This window comes from Gopherus flavomarginatus, chromosome 7 (assembly GCF_025201925.1).
Source record: "Gopherus flavomarginatus isolate rGopFla2 chromosome 7, rGopFla2.mat.asm, whole genome shotgun sequence".
In the NCBI taxonomy this organism is placed as follows: Eukaryota; Metazoa; Chordata; order Testudines; family Testudinidae; genus Gopherus; species Gopherus flavomarginatus.
The window spans coordinates 110,608,893-110,630,327 of record NC_066623.1 but is presented as its reverse complement, the minus strand read 5'-3'; the positions used below and the strand labels follow the sequence as shown (position 1 = coordinate 110,630,327).

General features: G+C 46.6%; 1 protein-coding gene across 1 annotated transcript in view; it reads left to right on the top strand.

Annotated features, from left to right (window-relative positions):
- The first annotated feature begins 614 nt into the window (after positions 1-614).
- The window catches only part of LOC127055111 (cytochrome P450 4B1-like), a 28,501-nt gene continuing 7,680 nt past the window's right edge, over positions 615-21,435 (top strand). The window contains exons 1-9 of the mRNA XM_050961727.1: positions 615-800; positions 2,433-2,574; positions 3,726-3,770; positions 7,035-7,162; positions 8,805-8,929; positions 9,018-9,172; positions 10,001-10,107; positions 20,186-20,376; positions 20,667-20,800. Of these exons, the coding sequence (XP_050817684.1) occupies positions 615-800; positions 2,433-2,574; positions 3,726-3,770; positions 7,035-7,162; positions 8,805-8,929; positions 9,018-9,172; positions 10,001-10,107; positions 20,186-20,376; positions 20,667-20,800 (1,213 nt within the window). The remainder of the gene's footprint in view (positions 801-2,432; positions 2,575-3,725; positions 3,771-7,034; positions 7,163-8,804; positions 8,930-9,017; positions 9,173-10,000; positions 10,108-20,185; positions 20,377-20,666; positions 20,801-21,435) is intronic.

Genomic DNA, 21,435 nt, shown 5'->3' with positions numbered 1-21,435 from the left:
TCCCCAAATCCCTGTGCTGACTGAGAGGATAGGTAGTCCTTGGGGCAGGGCGCTGAAAGGCAGGACCACTTTTTCAATGGGAAGACTGCCTGCTGACCCCCACCTGACCACTAGGTGGCACTGTGGACATTTGTGCACCTTCTACCGTGCAAGATTAGACTGGATGGAATATGGACTGGATCAGGCCAGAGGTCCATTTAGTTCAGCATCCTCCTCTGGCAATCCTGGCTAGCACCAGTGACTTCAGAGAAAGGGTGCAAGAAATCCTGCCATGATAGGATAACCTGTCCACATGGGAAGTTTCTTCTTAATCCTCTGTAGTAAGTTTCTTTAGGGCACTGCTAAATGCCTGTAGTAGGGGGAAAAGACAGATGAACTAACAGGACGGTTGGATCTTCTCCTGCAGAGCAAAGTCTGGCCAAGTGCTGGTGAGAACTTCAGAACTTTCTCCTGTACCTTCCACTAGGTTATTCGACATACAGCATTCCACACAAGCTTGTGTGGGAAAGGGGAGGGAGCTATATTGCTTTGACTATTGGCTAATCCAGACCCAAAAGGAATGTGAGCACACTGAGAGATTCAGAGCCTGTCACTGCCACAGACGCTGCACGACCATGGCCTTTGCGCTGGAGAAAATAGCGACCCCTTCCTCTCTGCTTCTGTACCCGGCTGCTGGATTTTGCCTCATCTACGTGCTGCTGAAAGCAATCCAGCTCTATCGGAAGAGACAACAGCTCCTCAAAGCTTTTGAGAGTTTCCCAGGTCCCCCCAGCCACTGGCTGTATGGCCACAGCTCTCAGGTAGGGAAAGATGTGGGGTTATGCAGCTATATACACACCATCTCGATTAGTTTCAACAGAGAATAGGCAGAGGAAAGGTAAATACAGTGAGTGGGGTCTGTGAAATCTGTTTGGTAGGAAAGGATCCTGGCAGGCGGCGGCTTTCTTATCCTACCCTTTAACAGACACCACAAGTGTATGTTAGCGTCATGTTTGTGGGGGACAAATAAAAATGCAGCCACAGTACAAATTGTATCCAATTTTCAGCTCCAGTCCTTTAAGCAAACAGATAGTCCCATTGACTTGACATGGGTTACTGACCTGCTTATAGTTAAACATGCTTTCCAAGATCAGGATTTTGGTGATCAAATTTAATAGGAGCAACGTAAAAAAAGTTTCTTCCTCCACTTAAGAGGCATCTTCTCTGTAATAAGTAGGTTTGAGTCGGTTTTCATAGCTACTAAGCTCTGCTGTGTGTGTGAATATGGGGAATTTTTATTTCAAACATTTTCAGCGTTTCATGAGTGGGGCTTTATGCATTGTTGTATTCAATTGTAATGTTCATGTCACCAAAACTCAAACAGGTTGTCATCAAATGCATCTTTAAAATAGTGATACTCAGACCGTGTCTCTTTAATGTGCCCCCTGTAGATCCTTGCAGGACATGATATTAAACTACTGTGTGATTTAACTATTAATCAATCTAAGTTAGTAACCAATCAGGATGCTTTTACTGTGTTATTAACCAATTGTAGTTGATAAAATAATAATACTCGGTCAGTCAACTTGCTATGGGAATAATAATTATAATAGATAAATAGATAGATATAAACTAAATCTTCCCCTGTCATACTGTTTAAAGATGACTATATAGTACTATAGAAAATGAAGCAATGAATTCTCACTACTGTGGCTCTTTTGGGTAATGTTGATCACTAATTTGGCTCCTGACCCGCTGAGACCTAAATATCACTGGTTTAAAATGTTGAGCCTGATTCTGCCCCGCTTTGCCTCTTGCAATGTCAATATATTTCATCAATATGCAATTTTGGCCAAAAAAATGTTTTTTTATCTAAAGCAAAAATTTTGCATGGGAAATTTTCATTTTTGATTGTGTTCTTTTTTTGATACAAAACCAGAAACTGTTTTAGGCTGAAATTTTTTTAAACCTAATAATTGTAACTTAAAACAGCTTTCAAGTACCCCCAACATTTTCAGGTTTTGGGTGTCAGTTTTTTTATTTAAAAAAATCAGAGGAAAATGTAGATGAAAAGTTTAATTTTTGACATTTCTCTGAAAAAATAGGAATTTTGTCAAGCAGTTGCCTCATTTCCCCAGTGCAAGGGGAGTGTTAAGCTTTACCATTGTGATTTGCAAAGGAGACAGAGCTGCAATGCAGCTCCCTCTGGAACTATGTAGCCACTGTGTGTAGATTTTGGTCCTCTCTACCCCAGCCAGTTTGGGGCCAGCATGGCATCTTCCCTCCATCTTGAGGTGCAGAACCCCTCATTGCAAATCCACTCCACCTGCTCCCCATCTCGCACAAACAGGCCTCGAGTGGCCCAGATGGCCTTGTGCAGACTTTCCATGCTGAGGTGATTTCACCCCTTTCTCCATAAGCTCTCTCTCACTCTCTTTTCACTATCATTGCAGATTTCTCAAAGTGGAGAATTAAATCAGTTGCTGTCTTGGGCAAAAGAGTACCCCTATGCCTACCCCAGATGGATTGGAGGTTTCATGGCTTCCTTAACAGTCAACCACCCTGACTATGCCAAAACTGTGTTTGGCCATGGAGGTACGGTCACTGGAGCTTATTTCAGAAAGGTTCGCACTTGAGGCCCTCTCCCGGTGCAAAGGCCAAGTGTTATTTCCACAGAGAACCATTCAGACTCTTCTTCCTGCTTGTCTCTTCTGTCAATTATTGCAATTCCCTCCTTTATACTCTTCCCAAATGAGTAACTCTTCACCGTTAAATTGGGGCACTATACTCACCCTCAATGGGAAATGAGAACCAAACACCTGCACCCTCAGAAATGTGTCTGTCTTAGGGTTTCCTAGAGCATCCACCACCACAGTATCTAAGTTGTTCCCAGGAAAAGCAGCACAGAACATCTCCTACATGAGATCCCAGATCTTCATTTGTTCTCCCTTTCTAGTGTAGGAAGCTCTAATTATTATAATTACTGTTGTGGTAGTACCTGGGGATTTTGACTAAATCGGGGCCACAGTATTCTAGGACTAGAGGCTATACAAACACAGAACAAATGACAGACTCTGTCCTGTAGAGATTACTATCTAGAGGCATATCTCAATATTATTCCCATTAGGATTGGAAAGCTTCTTCGAAGAGGAGGTTCTTGCTGCACATCCTAAATGCGGTCAGAGTCTGGATGAGCCTAATCGCTCAGATTTGATTCAACAGTTGCATCATGACCCTACAAGAGCATAGCTGCCTTGGTGGATCATTGATGTCAATGTGATCCCTGATGTGGCTTGGACGTGGCACATTAATACCTTTGAAGATCAGGCCCAAGGCCTTGATCTAGCAATAGCATCTCCATTGACTTTCTTGTTCCTCTAGCACAAAATGTCCTTCCTCAACTTTAAAAGCTTCCATGGCCTTCCCTTCCCTTTCCTCACCCATATCTCTAATCTCATCTTCCCATCACCCTCCCCAGTCCCGTGTGCATCTAATTAATGAGATATATGTAAAAGACCCTCTTTAAAATGTAATCGTATGAAAAGAAATATTCTTTAAATATTTAATATCCTAAATAATACAAAAAGATTTAGCTGTCTAATTTCTATATAACTCATTTCCTAATTAATTGAGCTCCATCGCTATGACTAGAAGAGTGAATTTGTACCAGAAATGCATCTAGATTTTTGTTTTCATGGTGTGTCAACTCCTAACATTGTACTTATCTTCTCTGTTGAATTTTACAGATCCCAAGGGTCTTACAACCTACAAATTCCTTATTCCCTGGATTGGTATGTAGAATCATGCTTCATCCATCCTTTTGAACAGTTTGATGAATGAATCAAGGGCATGCTATGTCTTGGAGGGTTAGCCCAGAGTTTCAGCCCTCATCCTTAATTTCCTTGCTTCATCAGTTCATGGTGGGCCACACACTTCCCTTGTAATTTGATTTGCTTTATTCCTTGCTATTATAAAACCAGAGAAGATGACCATTCTGCTATGGAAAGCTACTAGGGATGACATGACAAACACGGGAGATACCATGTTAGACTAGACCATTTCTCTATTTAATCCAGAATCCTGCTCCACAGTGACTAGTATCTGATATTTCAGATGACGGTGATTACCTTCCCCCATAACCAATGCACAACTGATGCAGACCAAATGATGCCCTCAATTACACATATTCAGCTTCATGGTCTTCAGACTATGCCCTTGGTGCCGTCACCGCAACCCCACTGAAGTCTAATGGGATTAGCAGGTGTCACTGAGGATGACTGAGATGACTCTCAGAACCAAAGCTGAGTTTACAGGGCTGGTAAACTGTGTATTCTGTAAACTGAGCAAACTGTGTGTGGACTCAGCAAGGCACATAGGTACTGAGTTCCATAATACTGCTTTTAGTGAGTAGAACCACACTTTGTGCATCAGGGTAATTCTGGACATTAGTGTTTGTCATAAACAGATAGTTAAGGGTTAATAGAACAGGAGTACTTCATGTCTCTTTTGACTGTAAAGGGTTAACAAGAACAGTGAGCCTGGCTGTCACCTGACCAGAGGACCAATCAGGGGACAGGATACTTTCAAATCTTGAGGGAGGGAAGTTTTTGTGTGTGCTGTTAGTGTTTGGTTGTTGTTCTCTCTGGGTTCTGAGAGTGACCAGATGTGCAACCAGGTTTCTCTCCAATCTCTCTGATACAGTCTCTTATATGTCCAGAATAGTAAGTACTAGGTGGATAAGGCGAGTTAGGCTTATGTTTGTTTTCTTTATTTGCAAATGTGTATTTGGCTGGAAGGAGTTCAAATTTGTATTTTGCTGAAAGGATTTTAATTTGTACTTGTATACTTAGGCTGGGAGGGTATTCCCAGTGTCTGTAGCTGAAAGACCCTGTAACATATTCCATCTTAAATTTACAATGATAATTTTTACTGTTTTTTCTTTCTTTAATTAAAAGCTTTTCTTGTTTAAGAACCTGATTGTTTTTTTATTCTGGTGAGACTCCAGGGGACTGGGTCTGGATTCACCAGGGAACTGGTGGGGAGACAGGAGGGAAGGGGGAGAGAGAGGCTAATTTCTCTCTGTGTTAGGATTACTTTCTCTCTCAGGAGAGTCTGGGAGGGGGAGAGAGAAGGAGGGGGAAGGTGGATTTTCCTCTCTGTTTTAAGATTCAAGGAGTTTGAATCACAGTGATCTTCCAGGGTAACCCAGGGAGGGGAAGCCTGGGAGAGGCAACAGTGAGGGAAAGGTTTTACTTTCCTTGTGTTAAGATCCAGAGGGTCTGGGTCTTGGGGGTCCCTGGGCAAGGTTTTGGGGGGGACCGGAGTGTACCAGGTACTGGAATTCCTGATTGGTGACAGCACTACAGGTTCTAAGCTGGTAATTGAGCTTAGAGGAATTCATGCTGGTACCCCATCTTTTGGATGCTAAGGTTCAGAGTGGGGAATTGTACCATGACAGTACCATGTACCATGACAGGACAGGGTCAAAATTCAAAATGATCTGGACAAGTTGGAGAAATGGTCTGAGGTAAACAGGATGAAGTTCAATAAAGATAAATGCCAAGTGCTCCACTTAGGAAGGAACAATCAGTTTCACACATACAGAATGGGAGGAGACTGTCTAGGAAGGAGTATGGCAGAAAGATCTAGGGGTCATAGTGGACCACAAGCTTAATATGAGTCAACAGTGTGATACTGTTGCAAAAAAAGCAAACGTGATTCTGGGATGCATTAACAGGTGTGTTGTAAACAAGACACGAGAAGTCATTCTTCCGCTTTACTCTGCGCTGGTTAGGCCCCAACTGGAATATTGTGTCCAGTTCTGGGCACCGCATTTCAAGAAAGATGTGGAGAAATTGGAGAGGGTCCAGAGAAGAGCAACAAGAATGATTAAAGGTCTTGAGAACATGACCTATGAAGGAAGGCTGAAGGAATTGGGTTTGTTTAGTTTGGAAAAGAGAAGACTGAGAGGGGACATGATAGCAGTTTTCAGGTATCTAAAAGGGTGTCATCAGGAGGAGGGAGAAAACTTGTTCACCTTAGCCTCCAATGATAGAACAAGAAGCAATGGGCTTAAACTGCAGCAAGGGAGATTTAGGTTGGACATTAGGAAAAAGTTCCTAACTGTCAGGGTAGTTAAACACTGGAATAGATTGCCTAGGGAAGTTGTGGAATCTCCATCTCTGGAGATATTTAAGAGTAGGTTAGATAAATGTCTATCAGGGATGGTCTAGACAGTATTTGGTCCTGCCATGAGGGCAGGGGACTGGACTCGATGACCTCTCGAGGTCCCTTCCAGTCCTAGAGTCTATGAGTCTATGAGTGTTATTGTTTCCAGCTGCTCATGTTATTGCACCACGTCATTTCATGGCACAGGGTATTAATATTGCTAATACCTATGTCATTTGTAGAGCTGGTTGCAAATTTTTTCTCTCCCATGCAAAACACTTCAGCTTTTAGTAAAAAAACCTGGGGAAAAAATGCAGAAAACTTAAATATTCCAACCAAAAGAAAAATGGTTGCCAGCAAATAAAACCCATAAAGTTTTCAGTGTAAAACCAACATTTTCCATTTTGGAAAACCAAAATATTTTCGGTTTTCAGTTTTTTGACCCTTTTCATTGAAAATTGGTTTTGCCCGGCTCTAGTTGGTGTGACAGAGATTTCACACTTGCTGGGGCGTAACTAATTTCAGCCTTATTAAGGGCCCTGTGTGGCTGCTATCAAAATACCAATAAGGTACTACATCAAATATAGAGCCCCTTCCACCTTTGCCCCTGCCCTCTTTCAGTAAATGCCATCTCCCTTCCTCTCGAATGGTGTGTTCTTTCTAATCTCTCATCAAGTTCTTAAGACTCCCTCTCCTTCCTCATGGTACCATCCCTCGGAATGCGATCCACTGAGGACTTGCTTAGGTATAGAATTAAGTATTCATGTTTTAAATGTTCCCTCTCTTCAAAGCACCGAGACTACTATGCGTGCTATACACATAAATAATAGTAATTCATTGTACTGTGAAGTGATCTGACTGGTTCTTTGCTATTTATATTCCCCCAGGCAAGGGATTACTGATCTTACATGGGCCAAAGTGGTTCCAGCATCGAAGGCTGCTGACACCAGGGTTTCATTATGATGTGCTGAAACCTTATGTCTCATTGATGGCAGAGTCTACCAAAGTGATGCTGGTAAGAATCATCACCACAACTGTGCTTTCAGCTGCAGAGCCAGGAAAATAACTGGGTCTAGTGTTGAACAATTAGAAGAAAGTGGAACGAGATGTTCTAAACAGTTTGCGTCCCACAATCGCTCTACAGCCCTTTAGTAAAGGGACCAGTTGGTGTAATTCTATAGAGCTACACCAACCTACATCAGTTTAGAATCTGGCCCAAGATGTTTTTCTGTCACCTGGTTTCCAATAAAGTGAACAGTAATACAGTAGCTTTTCTCAGCCCGGGGATGGTGAACATAGAAGGTAAATGAGGAGAACAGGCTGACTGCCAGATAAGGAACTAAACTTGGGCTAGTATAAAATAGGGGGACTGCGCCCAAAACAAACACGGAAACTGGGAATGAAGAGTAGATGAAGAGGAGCTCAGGGTGGGATCGAATGAAGTTCGTATACTATCATGCACCGTTCATAAGGTGCCCACTTCTCCTAGTCCAGCTTGTTGGAAGAGTCCTTTTAACTCAGAATACTCTCTTTAGCTAGAAACCGTCAATTCACAAGGATTGTATGTCCCTAATAATAATTAAAGTCTCTGAGCCAAATTGACTTCTGGGGTAACTCCACTGACTATAGTGGAGATACATCAAGAGATGCACTTGGCCCCAAACGTCTTCAGATTTTCAGTCATCACTTGAGGTGTGCTCTAACCACCTAGAAATAATCATTATGTCTCCCTTTTTAGTAAGGGTTGTTGCTAAACTTATGTTTGTTTGTTTACAATGCTGGCAAATAAAACAGTTTGCTAGCGAAAATCACTCAGTTGCAGAGATCAAAGAAATTGTAGACACATCCTTTAATCCAGCTGGATTGGACTCAAATAACCAAATCTTTCTGGCATGGCATATCTGTTGAATTGTCAATGAACTTTTTCTCAGAGGACATTAATTTATATGGAGAGGCTTGCTGCTGAGTCATGTCAATTGTGAAACCAGTAAAAATGAACGCAAGTCTTAATTTACCTTGATTTCCGGTTATATCTGTTGTGCATTAGATATGCTAGTGGTGACAGACATTCTAGAAAATACATTAGATCAACAATGCACCACTGTATGTGGATTCTCCCTTCCCACCTCAGATTTGGATCTAGTTCCTGCCAAAAATAATTGGCCAAAGACCTATTACACAGATCAGTTTCTTTTCACTTTGCTGAAAATAATCTCAGAATATCATGAAAATAACTTGTACATAGGAATGGCTGTGAGCCACTCCTGGTCTGGCTCAAACCTGCTTTAGGGATGTTTGGATTTTGGTTTCTAGTTCAGGCCCAGGACAACAAAATCCTGAGGCAGATCCAGATCTTGCCGACCCCAAAGATTGGGAAAGAAGAATTCAGATCTAGTTTTTCATTTTGGCCTGATCTCCAGCAATAAATAAATAATCCTGTAATCTGGTCCAAAAGGGAATGTCAATCCCAGCTAACATTGGACCTTTTAGATCAGAGTCTTTGCTTACAGAGCAGGGTCTAACATGCAACAGGGGTTTGGCAAGATGCAGATATGGAAAGCAAGAAAAATGAATAAAGGGCACCGAATGGGATCTCTGTAGTCAGCAAAACCCTTTTCTGGAATCCCATCCCTCCTCATCGCTCTCTCCTCTGTTAGGATAAGTGGGAACGGCTGATCACGGTGGATAAATCAGTGGAGCTCTTTGAACATGTCAGCTTGATGACCCTGGACAGCATCATGAAATGTGCCTTCAGTTGTCATAGCAACTGCCAGACTGACAGGTCAGTGCTAGGTGCTTTCAAATCCTAACAAAAAAGTTCTTGTCAGCCAGATCCATAGTAGCCTTATTTGACTGTTCTTTTCCTTCAGTGATTCAGACTACTACATCAAAGCAGTCTATGATCTGACCTACCTGGTGTTTCATAGAATCCGCTTTTTCCCATTTCATAATGATTTCATCTATCGAATCAGTTCTCAAGGACGTCGCTTTCAGGAGGCCTGCCGACTAGCACACCAGCATACAGGTATCTCCCAGTGTCCTCCTTTTCTTCTCCTATTGACTGTAGGATGTTGCCTAGTTTGGTGGGATTAACCTACTGTTAATTAGTCTGTCTATAAATGGAAACCCTGGAGAAACGTTTTCACTAATTCTCCAGGGAAGAAAGATGGTTTTAAAATTGAGGCACAAGGCTGATAGTAGATCTAGGGCCAAATCCAATGCTGGTGGAATTCCCTGAACTTCAGTGAAATTCCAATAAGGATGGATTCCTATTCCTCGCTCTGTTACTGATTTACTGTGGGACTTTAGGCAAGTTACTTTGTTTCTCCACAGGCCAGTTTGATCACCTGCAAAATAGAGATTATGATTCCACTGTTTGTAATGTTCTGAGAGAACTCTCAGTGGAAGGGACATAAGAACATAAGAACGGCCATACTGATCAGACTAAAGGTCCATCTAGCCCAGTATCCTGTCTTCTGACTGTGGCCAATACCAGGTTCCCCACAGGGATCGAACAGAACAGATAATCATCAAGTGATCCATCCCCTGTCACCCATTCCCAGCTTCTGGCAAACAGAGGCTAGGGACACCATCCCTGCCCATCCTGGCTAATAGCCATTGATGGACCTATCCGTCAATGACAGTACTTTAGAAATACAAAGTCTTCCTAACACTTGGTTCTTAGAGACCTCATCTCCTGCATTCATCTACTATATGTCCATTTCACCCTTTGCATTAAGCAGAAGACCCTCAGCCTCTGATCTTTTGACTACTCAACAGCATGACCTTTCCAGACAGACAGGTCACAGTGATGTCAAGGGGTAGCTAATATTTTTGCCACTCTCGTATGCAGATAAAGTAATAAAAGAGAGAAAGACGTCCCTCCAAGATCAGCAAGAACTTGAAAAGATCCAGAAGAAGAAGTACTTGGATTTTCTGGACATTCTTCTGTGTGCCAAGGTGAGTGTTTGAAATACTCATGTAAACAGCCAAGCAAGTGTTTCCCTAAGTGTCATCAGCAGCTACACCTGGCTGTGGTTGACAATAGCTTCCCAGCCTATATATCCACATGTCTAATTCTGTCAGCTGATAGCGGGGCTGGAAGTGAAGGGAAGAAATGTCAAGCAAGGATGTGCAAAAGACAGTGCTCAGTGAATGAATAACAAGTAGTAACAGTGCTATGAGGGTAATTAACTCTTTCCTCTCTGTGAGTTGCTTTTCACTCAGCACGTTAATACGTACAGGAACAGCGGCACCCCAGCATGTTAACATGAATGAGACCTTTGGCACATTCTAGGGAGGATTCCAGGGAGGGGGTGTTGTCTATTCTGTGTGTAACTAGGTAAATGTTCCCTTTTCGGTTTCCTGTGTACTGCATCTTTAAATTTCTAAATGCCTGCTGATCTGCTGGAGACCGCTGCCATTTGGAGTTCAGTTCAGTGCAGACTCCTACAGGGGAGAGACACACACACACTGTGCTCTCACTCTCCCTCCTCTTCCTCTCCTCCTCCCCCCAGGGATTTTACTTTTGTTCTTTCTTGTATTGTTGTTTGTCTTGTAATCTTAAAACACGTATCCTGGCTGAAAGTACATAACTTCTCTTTGTGTATAGAAAAAATAAAACAGAATAAGAATTCTTCTGAGGAGAGTGGACAACACATGGTAGTTACCATAGAAGCACAGAAATGCAGGGCTGGAAGGGCCCTTGGGTGGCTCAACCTTTTCAGAGATGCAGGCGGTATGTGCAGTTGTGTGGCACCTGTGTGGGCCACTCACAGAAACAAAATGGTATCCTCCATGTAGCGTGACCTCACGCACCATACTTACAAGGCCATGCTGCACAGAGGATGCCATTTTGTACAGATAGCCTCTGGTACATTCAATATGTCATTGAAATGCTCTCTGTGTGCTGGGCAGCTGCTGCTGGGGGAGTGGACACCTGGGGGCAAGATAGAATCGGCCTGTGGGCCAGATTTGGCCCCTGGGCCACCAGTTGGGCTGATCTCTGCACTGAGGCAGGACTCAGTATACCTGGAGTGTCTGTGGTGGGGTTATTGGACGGGTGTGAGGACCTGGGGAGACATGCAGAAGGGCCAGGCTCAGGAGGGGGCTCTGTCTGGCAAGGAAGCAGGTGGGGCTCTGTGCAGGTGGTCTGAGCTGCTGAGACCAGGCTTCATGCCCAACTCACTCCCCCAATGCTGGACCTGCAGGAGCCACCAACCAGCAGTTACTCTCCTCCGCTGGGGAGGCTGGTGGAGATTCAGAGAGATAGGGACAGAAGGATGCACCCCAGGAGTACTGAACCCACCCCAGCCCCGCCAGACAGACCCTCTCCTGACCTTGGCCCTTCAGTGGGGCCCCAGGGCACAGAGCCCCATCCACTTCCCCTGCTGGACAGAACCTGCAGAGGAAGAGCAGATGGGGCCATGCTGAATGCCCAAGGGCTGTCCAGAAAGAGTAGCATTGTATTTCCCTTTGCTGAATACAGGACACCAGGTAAAATTACTCGTATTTAAGCAACTTCACCAACAATCAATCAGAACTATCAGTGCGAACGTTCAAATTAACATCACGTTGACTGAGCCTCTGTTCCAAAGAAATACTGTGTAGTTGGATTCTTTTTATTTATCTTCTTATAGTTAAGGCTTTAGGGTTCACACAGGGAGAGGTCGTGCCACACACACACTCCTGTACACCTCTCTCACATGGGGTGGGGGTGTCCAACTGACCTGACCCTCCCTGCCCTGCACTCTCCACCCTCCATGCCTGGCTGGGCCCCTGGGATGGATCTGCCTCTCCCAGTACCTGGCACTGCGTCTTCCCAAGGCAACACGTGGGGGTGGGGGCATGCAGGGTCACATGCCCCCCTCCCCAGATTTCTGCCAGGGTTCACACCAGAATGTGGCCAGCAGCAGCGTTTCAGCACTGTGTGGGAGGGAAGGGACGGGAGCTGCTTCCAGCCACAGGGGATCAGGGTGGGGAGAACATCTCCAGGCTGCTGGTGGCCATCAAGTTAACCCAGCCGCCTTCTGTCCTCCTGCTATAGCGTGGGCAGGAAGGGGTGAAGCCCTAAGGATGCATTGTGCACCACAGCCCAGGGAACCTGACTGCAGGAGCTTCAGTGAATCCAGCCAGAGAGGTGGCTCAGCAGGGGAGGGTGCCTAGGGGATGGAGCAGCCCTGAGCTTTCTGGGCGCAGGACCTCGGGGGGTGGGGGTGAAGAGGGTGCTAAGCCCCTACCCAGGAGGCTCCTGTGAAGCCTGCAGGGTCAGGACACAAACAGACTGGAAATCACTTCTTCCCCCCTCCCCCTGCCACTCCAGAGTTTAGCTGAAGAGCGGAGATGCCTCTCCGTGCCAGCTCTGTGTGGGGCTTTGGCACATGCAGGGCTCGGCTCCTTTTGGCCAGCGCCCTGAGCCGAAGCATCTTGGGCTTTCCCGGGGTGCTGGCCCAGCCAGAGGCAGTGGGGGAAGGAAGGAGCCTGCCGGCCAGGCTGCTGGTGAACTGAGCGCTCCGACCAGGGACTGGTTCTCTACCCAGCGCTGGGAGCGGGACGCACCCCGCTTGGGGGATATGGAGGAGCGGTGGGGCTGGGGGGGAGGTGAAGGGGCAAAGCAGGGAGAGGACAGCAAGAAGGGGAGCACGTAAAGGGCTGATGGGTGGGCAGCAGAGGTGACACGTAACCGGCCGCTGCCTAGCGCCTGCCTGCACTCACCAGCCACCTCAGCTCACAGCGCACAGCCTGTTCCGGCCGGAAAGGGGGCGGGGGGCAGGATCCTGCTGGCCAAGAGCCAGCACACGGTGGGGGCTGTGCTGACAGACCAGCATGGGGAGCGGCTGGCCCCGCGCTGCAGCTTTGCCCTACCACCAGCCTTGCACACCCACCCCCATCATCGGCCTCTGGACCCCTTCACTCACCACTGGTGGGCGAGCAGCTGGCGAGCAGGGATCCACCCAGCAGCAGGACCCACCAGTACTGATGGGGAGGAGACAGAAAATATGGGATAATTTGCCCATTTTTAAGAAAAAGTCAAGACACCTGCAGGAGGGCTTAAATATGGGACTGTTCCTTTAAAAATGGGATTGCTGGTCACCCTAAGCAAGGAGGCCAGTATTCACAGGTGCAGCTTTCTGCTCCTCTCCTGACTGGCCCTTCAGCACGGTCCAGTTTGCTGCCCCTGAGAGATTGTCTGACCATGGCAGGGAGCTGAAGGCTTCCTCAACTGTTACATGGTGAGGACCTGTGCTGGCCCCTCTGGTTACCAGGCACACCACCCCCTACAAAAATACAGTTTCTTAGAAAGAGTGGGGCTTAGATGAGACATAAATCTCCAAAGTGGGGTCTCAGCAAAAACAAGTTGGGAACCTCTGACCTGGCCTATCCCCAACAAGTGTTTGTCCAACCTGCTCTTAAAAACCTCCAATGATGGGGATTCCACCCCTCCCTTGGTAGCCTGTTCCAGAGTTTAGCTATCCTTAGAGTTAGAATGTATCTCTCAAGATCCTAAATCTCCCCAGCTGCAGATTAAGCTTGTTACTTCTTGTCCTACCTTCACAGCACAGGGAGAACAATTCATCTCCATACTCTTTATAAATCCCTTAACATATTTGAAGACTGTTACCACGTCCCCCCTCAGTCTTATTTTCTGAAGATTAAACTAGTCCAGGCTTCTTAACCTTTTTTCAGAGAGCCCCCTGGTTTTCTGAACTTTTTATCATTTTTGTTGCACTCCTGTGGACTCCCTCCAATTTGTTCACATCTTTCCTAAAGTGCAGTGCCCAGAACTGGTCACAGGACTCCAGCGGAGGCCTCACGGCTACTGAGTAGTATGGAACAATGACCTCCCATGTCTTACATACAACACTCCTGCTAATGCACCCCAGAATGGTTTTAGCTCTGTGCAGGGGCTCTGGGCTGCTGAGACAAACACCTATCAGGGATGGGCTAGGTCAGAGGTTCACATTGTTGGCTCATATTCAGTTTGTCAGCCCTGAAGCTTGATACATAACACCTGTTGATGAGTAATTTGAACCATAACCCATCTCTGCTGCCTTGCTTATCCTAGAAGGTGTGAAAGTAAAATAAATTATATATTAAGAATAGAAAGGATTAAAGAAATGCTGTCTGTATCTGTAAGCAAAAATGTTGGAATGTTGCAACCAGGTGTCAGGAATACAGACATTAACATAGAACAATTGCACCGTTTAAGGGCAATTGGTGAAGCATTAGCCTTAGATCGATAACAGTTAGTAAGGAAATAGGATATGCATGCTGTGCCCCAAATGAATTTTCCTGTTTTGCTTTCTTTGTTCCTTTGTCTAATTCCCGCTCTTTTATCTGTATAAATAAGACTGTTTGGGTCTTGCATGGCCACTCACATATTCTGAATGTTATTGGCGGAGCGCTGCGCTAATAAACAGAGTGGTCTGACAAATTGTGAGTCTTGATTCTAACTTTGACAATTTGGAGGTCCCACCGAGATGGCAACCATCTTCACTGGGGCTGTGTGATTCCTGACCGTTTGTATAGGACGACCGTGGCAGCCGGCACCTGGGCACTTGGCCCAAGCGGTCCTCCACTAAAACGGAAAGGCGCACGACCACAGTGAAGTCTAAGCCATCGAACCTGTTGGTTCCCACTCTGTTCTGGTAGGGATCCCGGGATCTGACATCAGGATTCTGGTCAGGTAATTATTTCTGTGTTCTGTCCGGACTGAGGACTGTCCTGTCTCTGTGTCTATCCGTCCTCCCTGTGGAGTGTTTGAGTCTGGGTGCCGTCTCTATCTGGGGATCGGCCGACCAAGGGGTTCCCGTCCCTGCGGTCTGAGTGAGTGAAATCTGCACAATCGCAGCCGCACCACACCTTGGGTAAAACCCTTAGTGTGAAAGCAAGGGCGATTGAGGCAGTAGCCTGTGGGCTCCTTTTCTGTGTTGCACTGGGCATCGCTCTGACGAACCCTAATTTCCTTCTTGTGTGATTGGTGTGTGAAGTCCTCCTGTATGGGTAACCAGACGTCTAAGCCGGGGCAGTTCCCTAAAGGAACTCCGGCTCATTTTATGTATTTTAGGAAAGGTCTAGACTCCTGTAAGTTTCTGGAAAAATGGTCTAGGCTAACTCAGGGAGATCCCAAAACTCAGTGGCCACTGTTAGGATCTTGGGATAAGGATCGAGTAGACGTCTTAAAAGACAAGCTCGGCCAATCTAAAACTAAATTGGCAAAAGGAGAGGTCGATTGTTTCATGCAATGGTGGGAAGAGGCAAATCATAGATGGACAGAATCGAAACTCGCCTCTCTCAAAGATTCAAATGATAAGTTAAAATCTTTATTGGAAACTTCCTCTCCCACCACTAGACCGAGCGCTCCCCTTTACCCTGTTCTCCAAGCAGACCCCCCTTCATACTCCTGTCTCCGGGTGGGAAAAGACGAAGAAAACCCCTTGCTAGATTCCGGGGATGAGGATGAAGAAGACGCATTAATTGGCCTGGCAGCCTTGCGTCGAATCAATAGACGGCCACCCACGCCCCTAGCTCAGGAACAACTGTCACCAGATCTCCCAGATCAGGAACAATTCCCAGAGATCTCCAGTTCGAACCCGTCTGGACCATCTGGTAATGCCGAGGCCCATTCCTCTGGACTAATTCTGCCTCGTAAAAGTTCACGCTTAGGCCTTAAAAATATCCAGGCTCCCCTCCGAATCCTGCATACTGGGGGCCAGGACGAGGGTCCCACTTGGAGCTATAAACCCTGGACTCGAACTGAGCTCCTTTCAATTATAAAAGGCTTTCCAAAGCCCCGAGAAAATCCTACCAAATTTGCAGAGGAATTTTTGTTGGTGTGCGATACCTATGAACCCTCTGAGGCAGACCTCCTGCAGCTGTGCAAGCTACTTGTAACAGCCCCTAGTGAGCATGATAAATGGCTCACAGCAGCAGATTGGCCCGCTGCTGACCGCCACTCTACTTTGCCAGACACTGGTCCTACTGCTGAATACCGAAAAAAGTGTAAGGAACGAGCTAAAAATCTATTTGAAGCCATCCCTCGGGTATGGACTCCTAAAACCAACTGGACTGCCATAAATAGCTGTAAGCAACGACAGGGAGAAAACCCTGGCGACTATCGCACCCGGCTAACTGACATTTTTCTGCAACATTCTGGTATACAGCAACCAGATACAAATGGACAAGGTGCCCTGGCTAGTGCATTTGTTAATGGCCTCCTGCCTGCTATTGGCAATCTGCTAAAATGCATAAGTGTTGGATGGGAGACCGAAACCATGGACAAATTGCAAACAGTGGCAGAGCATTGCCAACGTACTTTAAAAGGAAAGGAAGAGCAATCAGCTCAGCAGTTAATGGCCTTGCAAATACAGCATTATTCAGGGCAGGGCAAACAGTACTGGGGACGGGGAAAATACCAGGGACGAGGACGGGGGGGACGTGGTAGCGGGAGGGAACAGGGAACTGGATTTTCGGGTTATGGGGATGTTTGTAATTACTGTAAACAGCCGGGACATTGGAAAAATGAGTGTCCAAGCCGGCCTGGTAACTCTGTGAACAACCAGTTAAACCCCCTGCCAGCACAGCCAGTCAGCCCCCAGCCTTACTTTGCCTCACAACAATGACGGGACACCGGGGAACCTCAGGAAATTTTAGCCCCTTTACTACCTCTCACTCCCACTGGTGAGTGTGTGTTAACTATTAATGATCTTTCTCTCCCTTTCCTTGTTGACACGGGAGCTTCGCTCTCTGCAGTTCGTACTACCGACCTGCCTGAGGTTCCCCGCTCCGGAAAAACCGTGTCCGCTGTGGGCATTACGGGAGTCCCAACCCCTTATCCCCTTTCAAAACCTCTACCGGTCCAGGTTGGTCCCCTTTCTGCAGATCATGCCTTCCTTCTCTCTGATTCCACTCCGGTAAACCTTTTGGGTCGGGATCTGTTATGTAAGCTTGGCTGCACCATATACTGTTCCCCGGATGGGGTCTATTTACAAATTCCCCAGTCTTCCCTGAGTGATTCTGTAGCCTCCCTGCTGTCTGAAACGTCCCTTTCTACTCCGGTCCCTTGTTGCCCACTGGTCCCGTCCTTTGAGCACCTAATTTCGCAGGTCCCATCCTCTCTGTGGCCAACCCATCCCTCTGAGGTGGGCCGCTTAAATACTGATCCTGTCTGCATTACTGTTGACTCTTCCAAACCCCTGCCTCGCCTATCTCAGTACCCTTTAAACCCTGAGGCAGAGGCTGGCATTGCTCCGGTCATAACTGCCCTGCAGGAGCAAGGCATTATTGTTCCCTGTTCCAGTCCCTGTAACACCCCTATCCTCCCTGTTCGAAAAGCTGATGGCAAATCATGGCGATTTGTTCAGGACCTTCGAGCCATTAATCGTATTGTCATACCTGTTTTTCCTGTTGTCCCAAACCCAGCAACGATCCTGGCTTCTATTCCACCAGCTGCAACTCATTTTACTGTTATTGATTTGTGTTCTGCTTTCTTTTCTGTTCCGGTTCACCCTGATTCCCAATACCTCTTTGCCTTTTCCTACAGGGGACAGCAATATACATGGACCACACTCCCTCAGGGGTATACGGAAAGTCCATCTTATTTCTCCCAGGCATTAGCCCGAGACCTAGCTGACCTTGTTTTCCCATCTGGGTCCACTCTAGTCCAATATGTAGATGATCTGCTCCTCTGTTCCCCCTCGTTATCTGCCTCAGAAACTGATTCTTTAGTGCTCCTTACTGCCCTAGCAAACAAAGGTCACAAGGCTTCTCGCTCTAAACTACAGCTTTGTCAAACCTCTGTCACATACCTTGGTTTTCTCCTCTCCCAGGGTTCCCGTACACTTTCTCCCACCCGCGTCCAGGCTATTCTTAGCTTTCCCCGACCCTGCACTCCACGCCAGGTCCGAAAATTTTTAGGCATGACAGGATTTAGCAGGCAATGGATTCCCCAATACGCCTCCCTTGCAAAACCTCTACAGGAACTCACTCGACTCTCTGTGCCTAATCCCATGCCATGGTCACCTGAAGCAGACTCTGCCTTTGTTTCCCTCAAACAAGGTTTGGCTTCGGCCCCCGCTTTAGGGCTGCCAGACTATTCTAAGCCTTTTACCCTTTTCTGCCATGAACAATCTGGATGTGCACTTGGAGTTCTCACTCAGGTGCACGGAGGCAGGAATCGCCCAGTAGCTTATTTCTCTGCCACTTTGGACCCCGTGGCCCAAGGCCTGCCCCCCTGCCTGCGTGCTGTGGCTGCTGCAGCACGCTTAGTCGAAATGTCTGAATCCCTTGTCCTTCGCTCCCCCCTTACTCTCATGGTCCCTCACTCTGTAGAAACTCTGCTGTTACAACGTAATACAAGCCACCTCTCCTCCGCTCGCCTTACCAGGTATGAACTTCTACTGCTGTCGGCCTCATATATCACTATAAAGCGCTGTTCTCAGTTAAATCCTGCCACTCTCCTTCCTTTGTCTAATGACGGTGATCCTCATGACTGCCTCGCTACTGTCTCTGCTATCACCGTCCCGCGCTCTGACCTTTCTGATGTCCCTCTCCCTAACTCTGACCTTGTTTTGTTTACTGATGGTTCCTGTTTTCGAGACAACCAAGGTCGTCTCCTTGCAGGATACGCTGTAGTGTCACTCTCTGAAACCCTAGAAGCTGCACCTTTACCTTCTGTAACCTCAGCACAGGTTGCTGAATTAGTTGCCCTCACCCGTGCCTGCTTTTTGGCTGAGGGACGCTCCGCCACCATTTACACTGACTCTCGCTATGCTTTTGGGGTTGTACATGACTTTGGTACCCTCTGGCAAGCTCGGGGTTTCCTTACATCTGCCGGTACCCCTATTAAGAACGGCCCCTATATCGCTGCTCTCCTGTATGCAGTTTTACTTCCCTCTGCCCTGGCTATTGTTAAGTGCCCTGGCCACTCGATGGCAGACACTGATGTTGCTAAGGGTAATGCGTTTGCTGATGCCTCTGCTAAACATGCTGCTGCTATAGAACCTTCCCCAGATGCATTTCTAGGTTCCCTCTCTGTTTCTATACCACCACCCTCCCTCACTGACCTCACCCTGCTCCAGGACTCTGCCCCAGAAACTGAAAAAGATTCCTGGGTTGCCCAGGGTTGCTCTCTACATCCTGATTCCCTTTGGCGTTCACCTACTGGTACCTTCGTAGCCCCCTTTTCATTCTACCCATCGCTGGCCGCCCTGCTACACGGTGTTTCGCATGTCGGAAAGGAGGGAATGGTGTCTGCTCTAACTAAGGCGGGATGGTGGGCTCCCCATTTCAGCTCTTTTGCAGCCCGCCACTGTGCCGCCTGCACCACTTGCCAAAGCCACAATATTGGTAAACCTGTAAAAGTGGCTCAGGGATTCCAGGGCTTGCCCCAAGCACCCTTCTTGCATTGGCAACTTGATTTTGTACAAATGCCTAAGTGTCAACGATTTGAATTTATTTTGGTTATGGTATGTTTATTTTCTGGTTGGATTGAAGCCTTTCCTTGTTGCAAGGCTGACTCACTGTCCGTTGCTAAATGTTTATTAAACCATATTATGCCTGCCAAGGGAATTCCTGCCACTCTGTCCAGTGACCGGGGTACACACTTTACCGGACAAATTGTTCAACACCTGGATCGTATATTACATGTCACACACCTGCTGCACTGTCCCTACCACCCACAAAGTGCAGGTGCTGTGGAAAGGCGAAATGGTGTACTTAAGAATAAACTTGCTAAAATTTGTGACTCCACAGGGTTAAGCTGGTCAGCAGCTTTCAAATTGTGAGTCTTGATTCTAACTTTGACAAAGGGGAACGCCTCCCTTTATACTCAATGGATCTGAATCTGATCTCACTTACACCATGTAGACACCTGCATAATTCCATTGCTTTCAGTGGACTGACACCTGATTTCCACTGGTGTAAACAAGACAAATCAGGCCTGGGATCTTCACCAGTAATCAAGGTGTATTTTTTCACTCTAAAAATTATTAATAAAATGAACACTTGTTTGAGGATTATTTACTCCCTGCTTTGCTAGGATGAAAATGGAGCTGGATTATCCGATGAAGACCTACGTGCTGAGGTGGACACGTTTATGTTTGAGGGTCATGATACCACGGCCAGTGGGGTCTCCTGGCTCTTGTACTGCATGGCCCTGCATCCAGAGCACCAGCAGAGATGCAGGGAAGAAATCAAGGAGATTCTGGGAGACAGAGACACCATTCAGTGGTGAGATGTTACCTCACTAGTTTAATATAATTTGGTTTGGGATTGTTTTCTTAGGTATTCAATCTGAGGAATTAAAAATGGATCTATTTCAGAAGCGCTGCACTGAAGGATCAACACTTAGTATAGCAATGCTACAAAGGAGAGATCCAAGGTCCAATACAAACTTCCCTTGTGTTAAGGGCATTTCAATTCTAGATCTTTGGTTTGCTGATGTTGATGCTCCTAGTTAGTATTTTCATAGTGGTAGGGGCCGTTACTCATTCATACTCTCCACCTATGCTTGCTTTCAGGGATGACCTTGGCAAAATGACTTACAGCACCATGTGCATCAAGGAGAGCCTTCGCCTTTACCCTCCGGTACCTGGAGTATCCAGACTGCTCAGCAAACCCATCACGTTCCACGATGGACGAACCATGCCAGAAGGTCTGTTTAGCCTCTTCCTTCTTAAGGGCCCAATTCTACCTTCAGCCGCATACATGCCACTCCCTCTGAAGTCACACTTTGGCCCTGAATGTAGTTCATGTCAATGAGAGTGGAAGAAATGCTCCTGTGACATCCAAGTGAAGATCTAGGAGATGTTGAGCGGTTTGTGGTGCTCCCATGGCCTATTCTGTCTTCATTGTAAATTGTAAGATGATTCCTTGAATGTCCATTACAAATTGTACTTTCCTGTGCTAACCTGTCTCACTGAGCCCTGGGGCGATTCACCCTAAGGAGGGTAGCTGGGACTGCTGCCTGTCCTACCTCAGAGACTTTGCTAGAAAATAGCAGTGCCAGTTTCCTCCTGAGATTCCATGGGAGACCTGCCGACTAAGTCCATCTAGGGGATGCTTTGTATCGGTGCAGCCATTGCTCCACACGTGCATGCCTTAATGATCTCCCATCTCAGCTCCAGCCAGAGTTGGCTGAATGTTGTTAGTCATAGAATACCAGGGTTGGAAAGGACCTCAAGAGATCTAGTTCAACCCCCTGCTCAAAACAGGACCAATCCCCAGACAGATTTTTGCCCTAGATGGCCCCCTCAGGGATTGAGCTCACAATCCTGGGTTTAGCAGGCC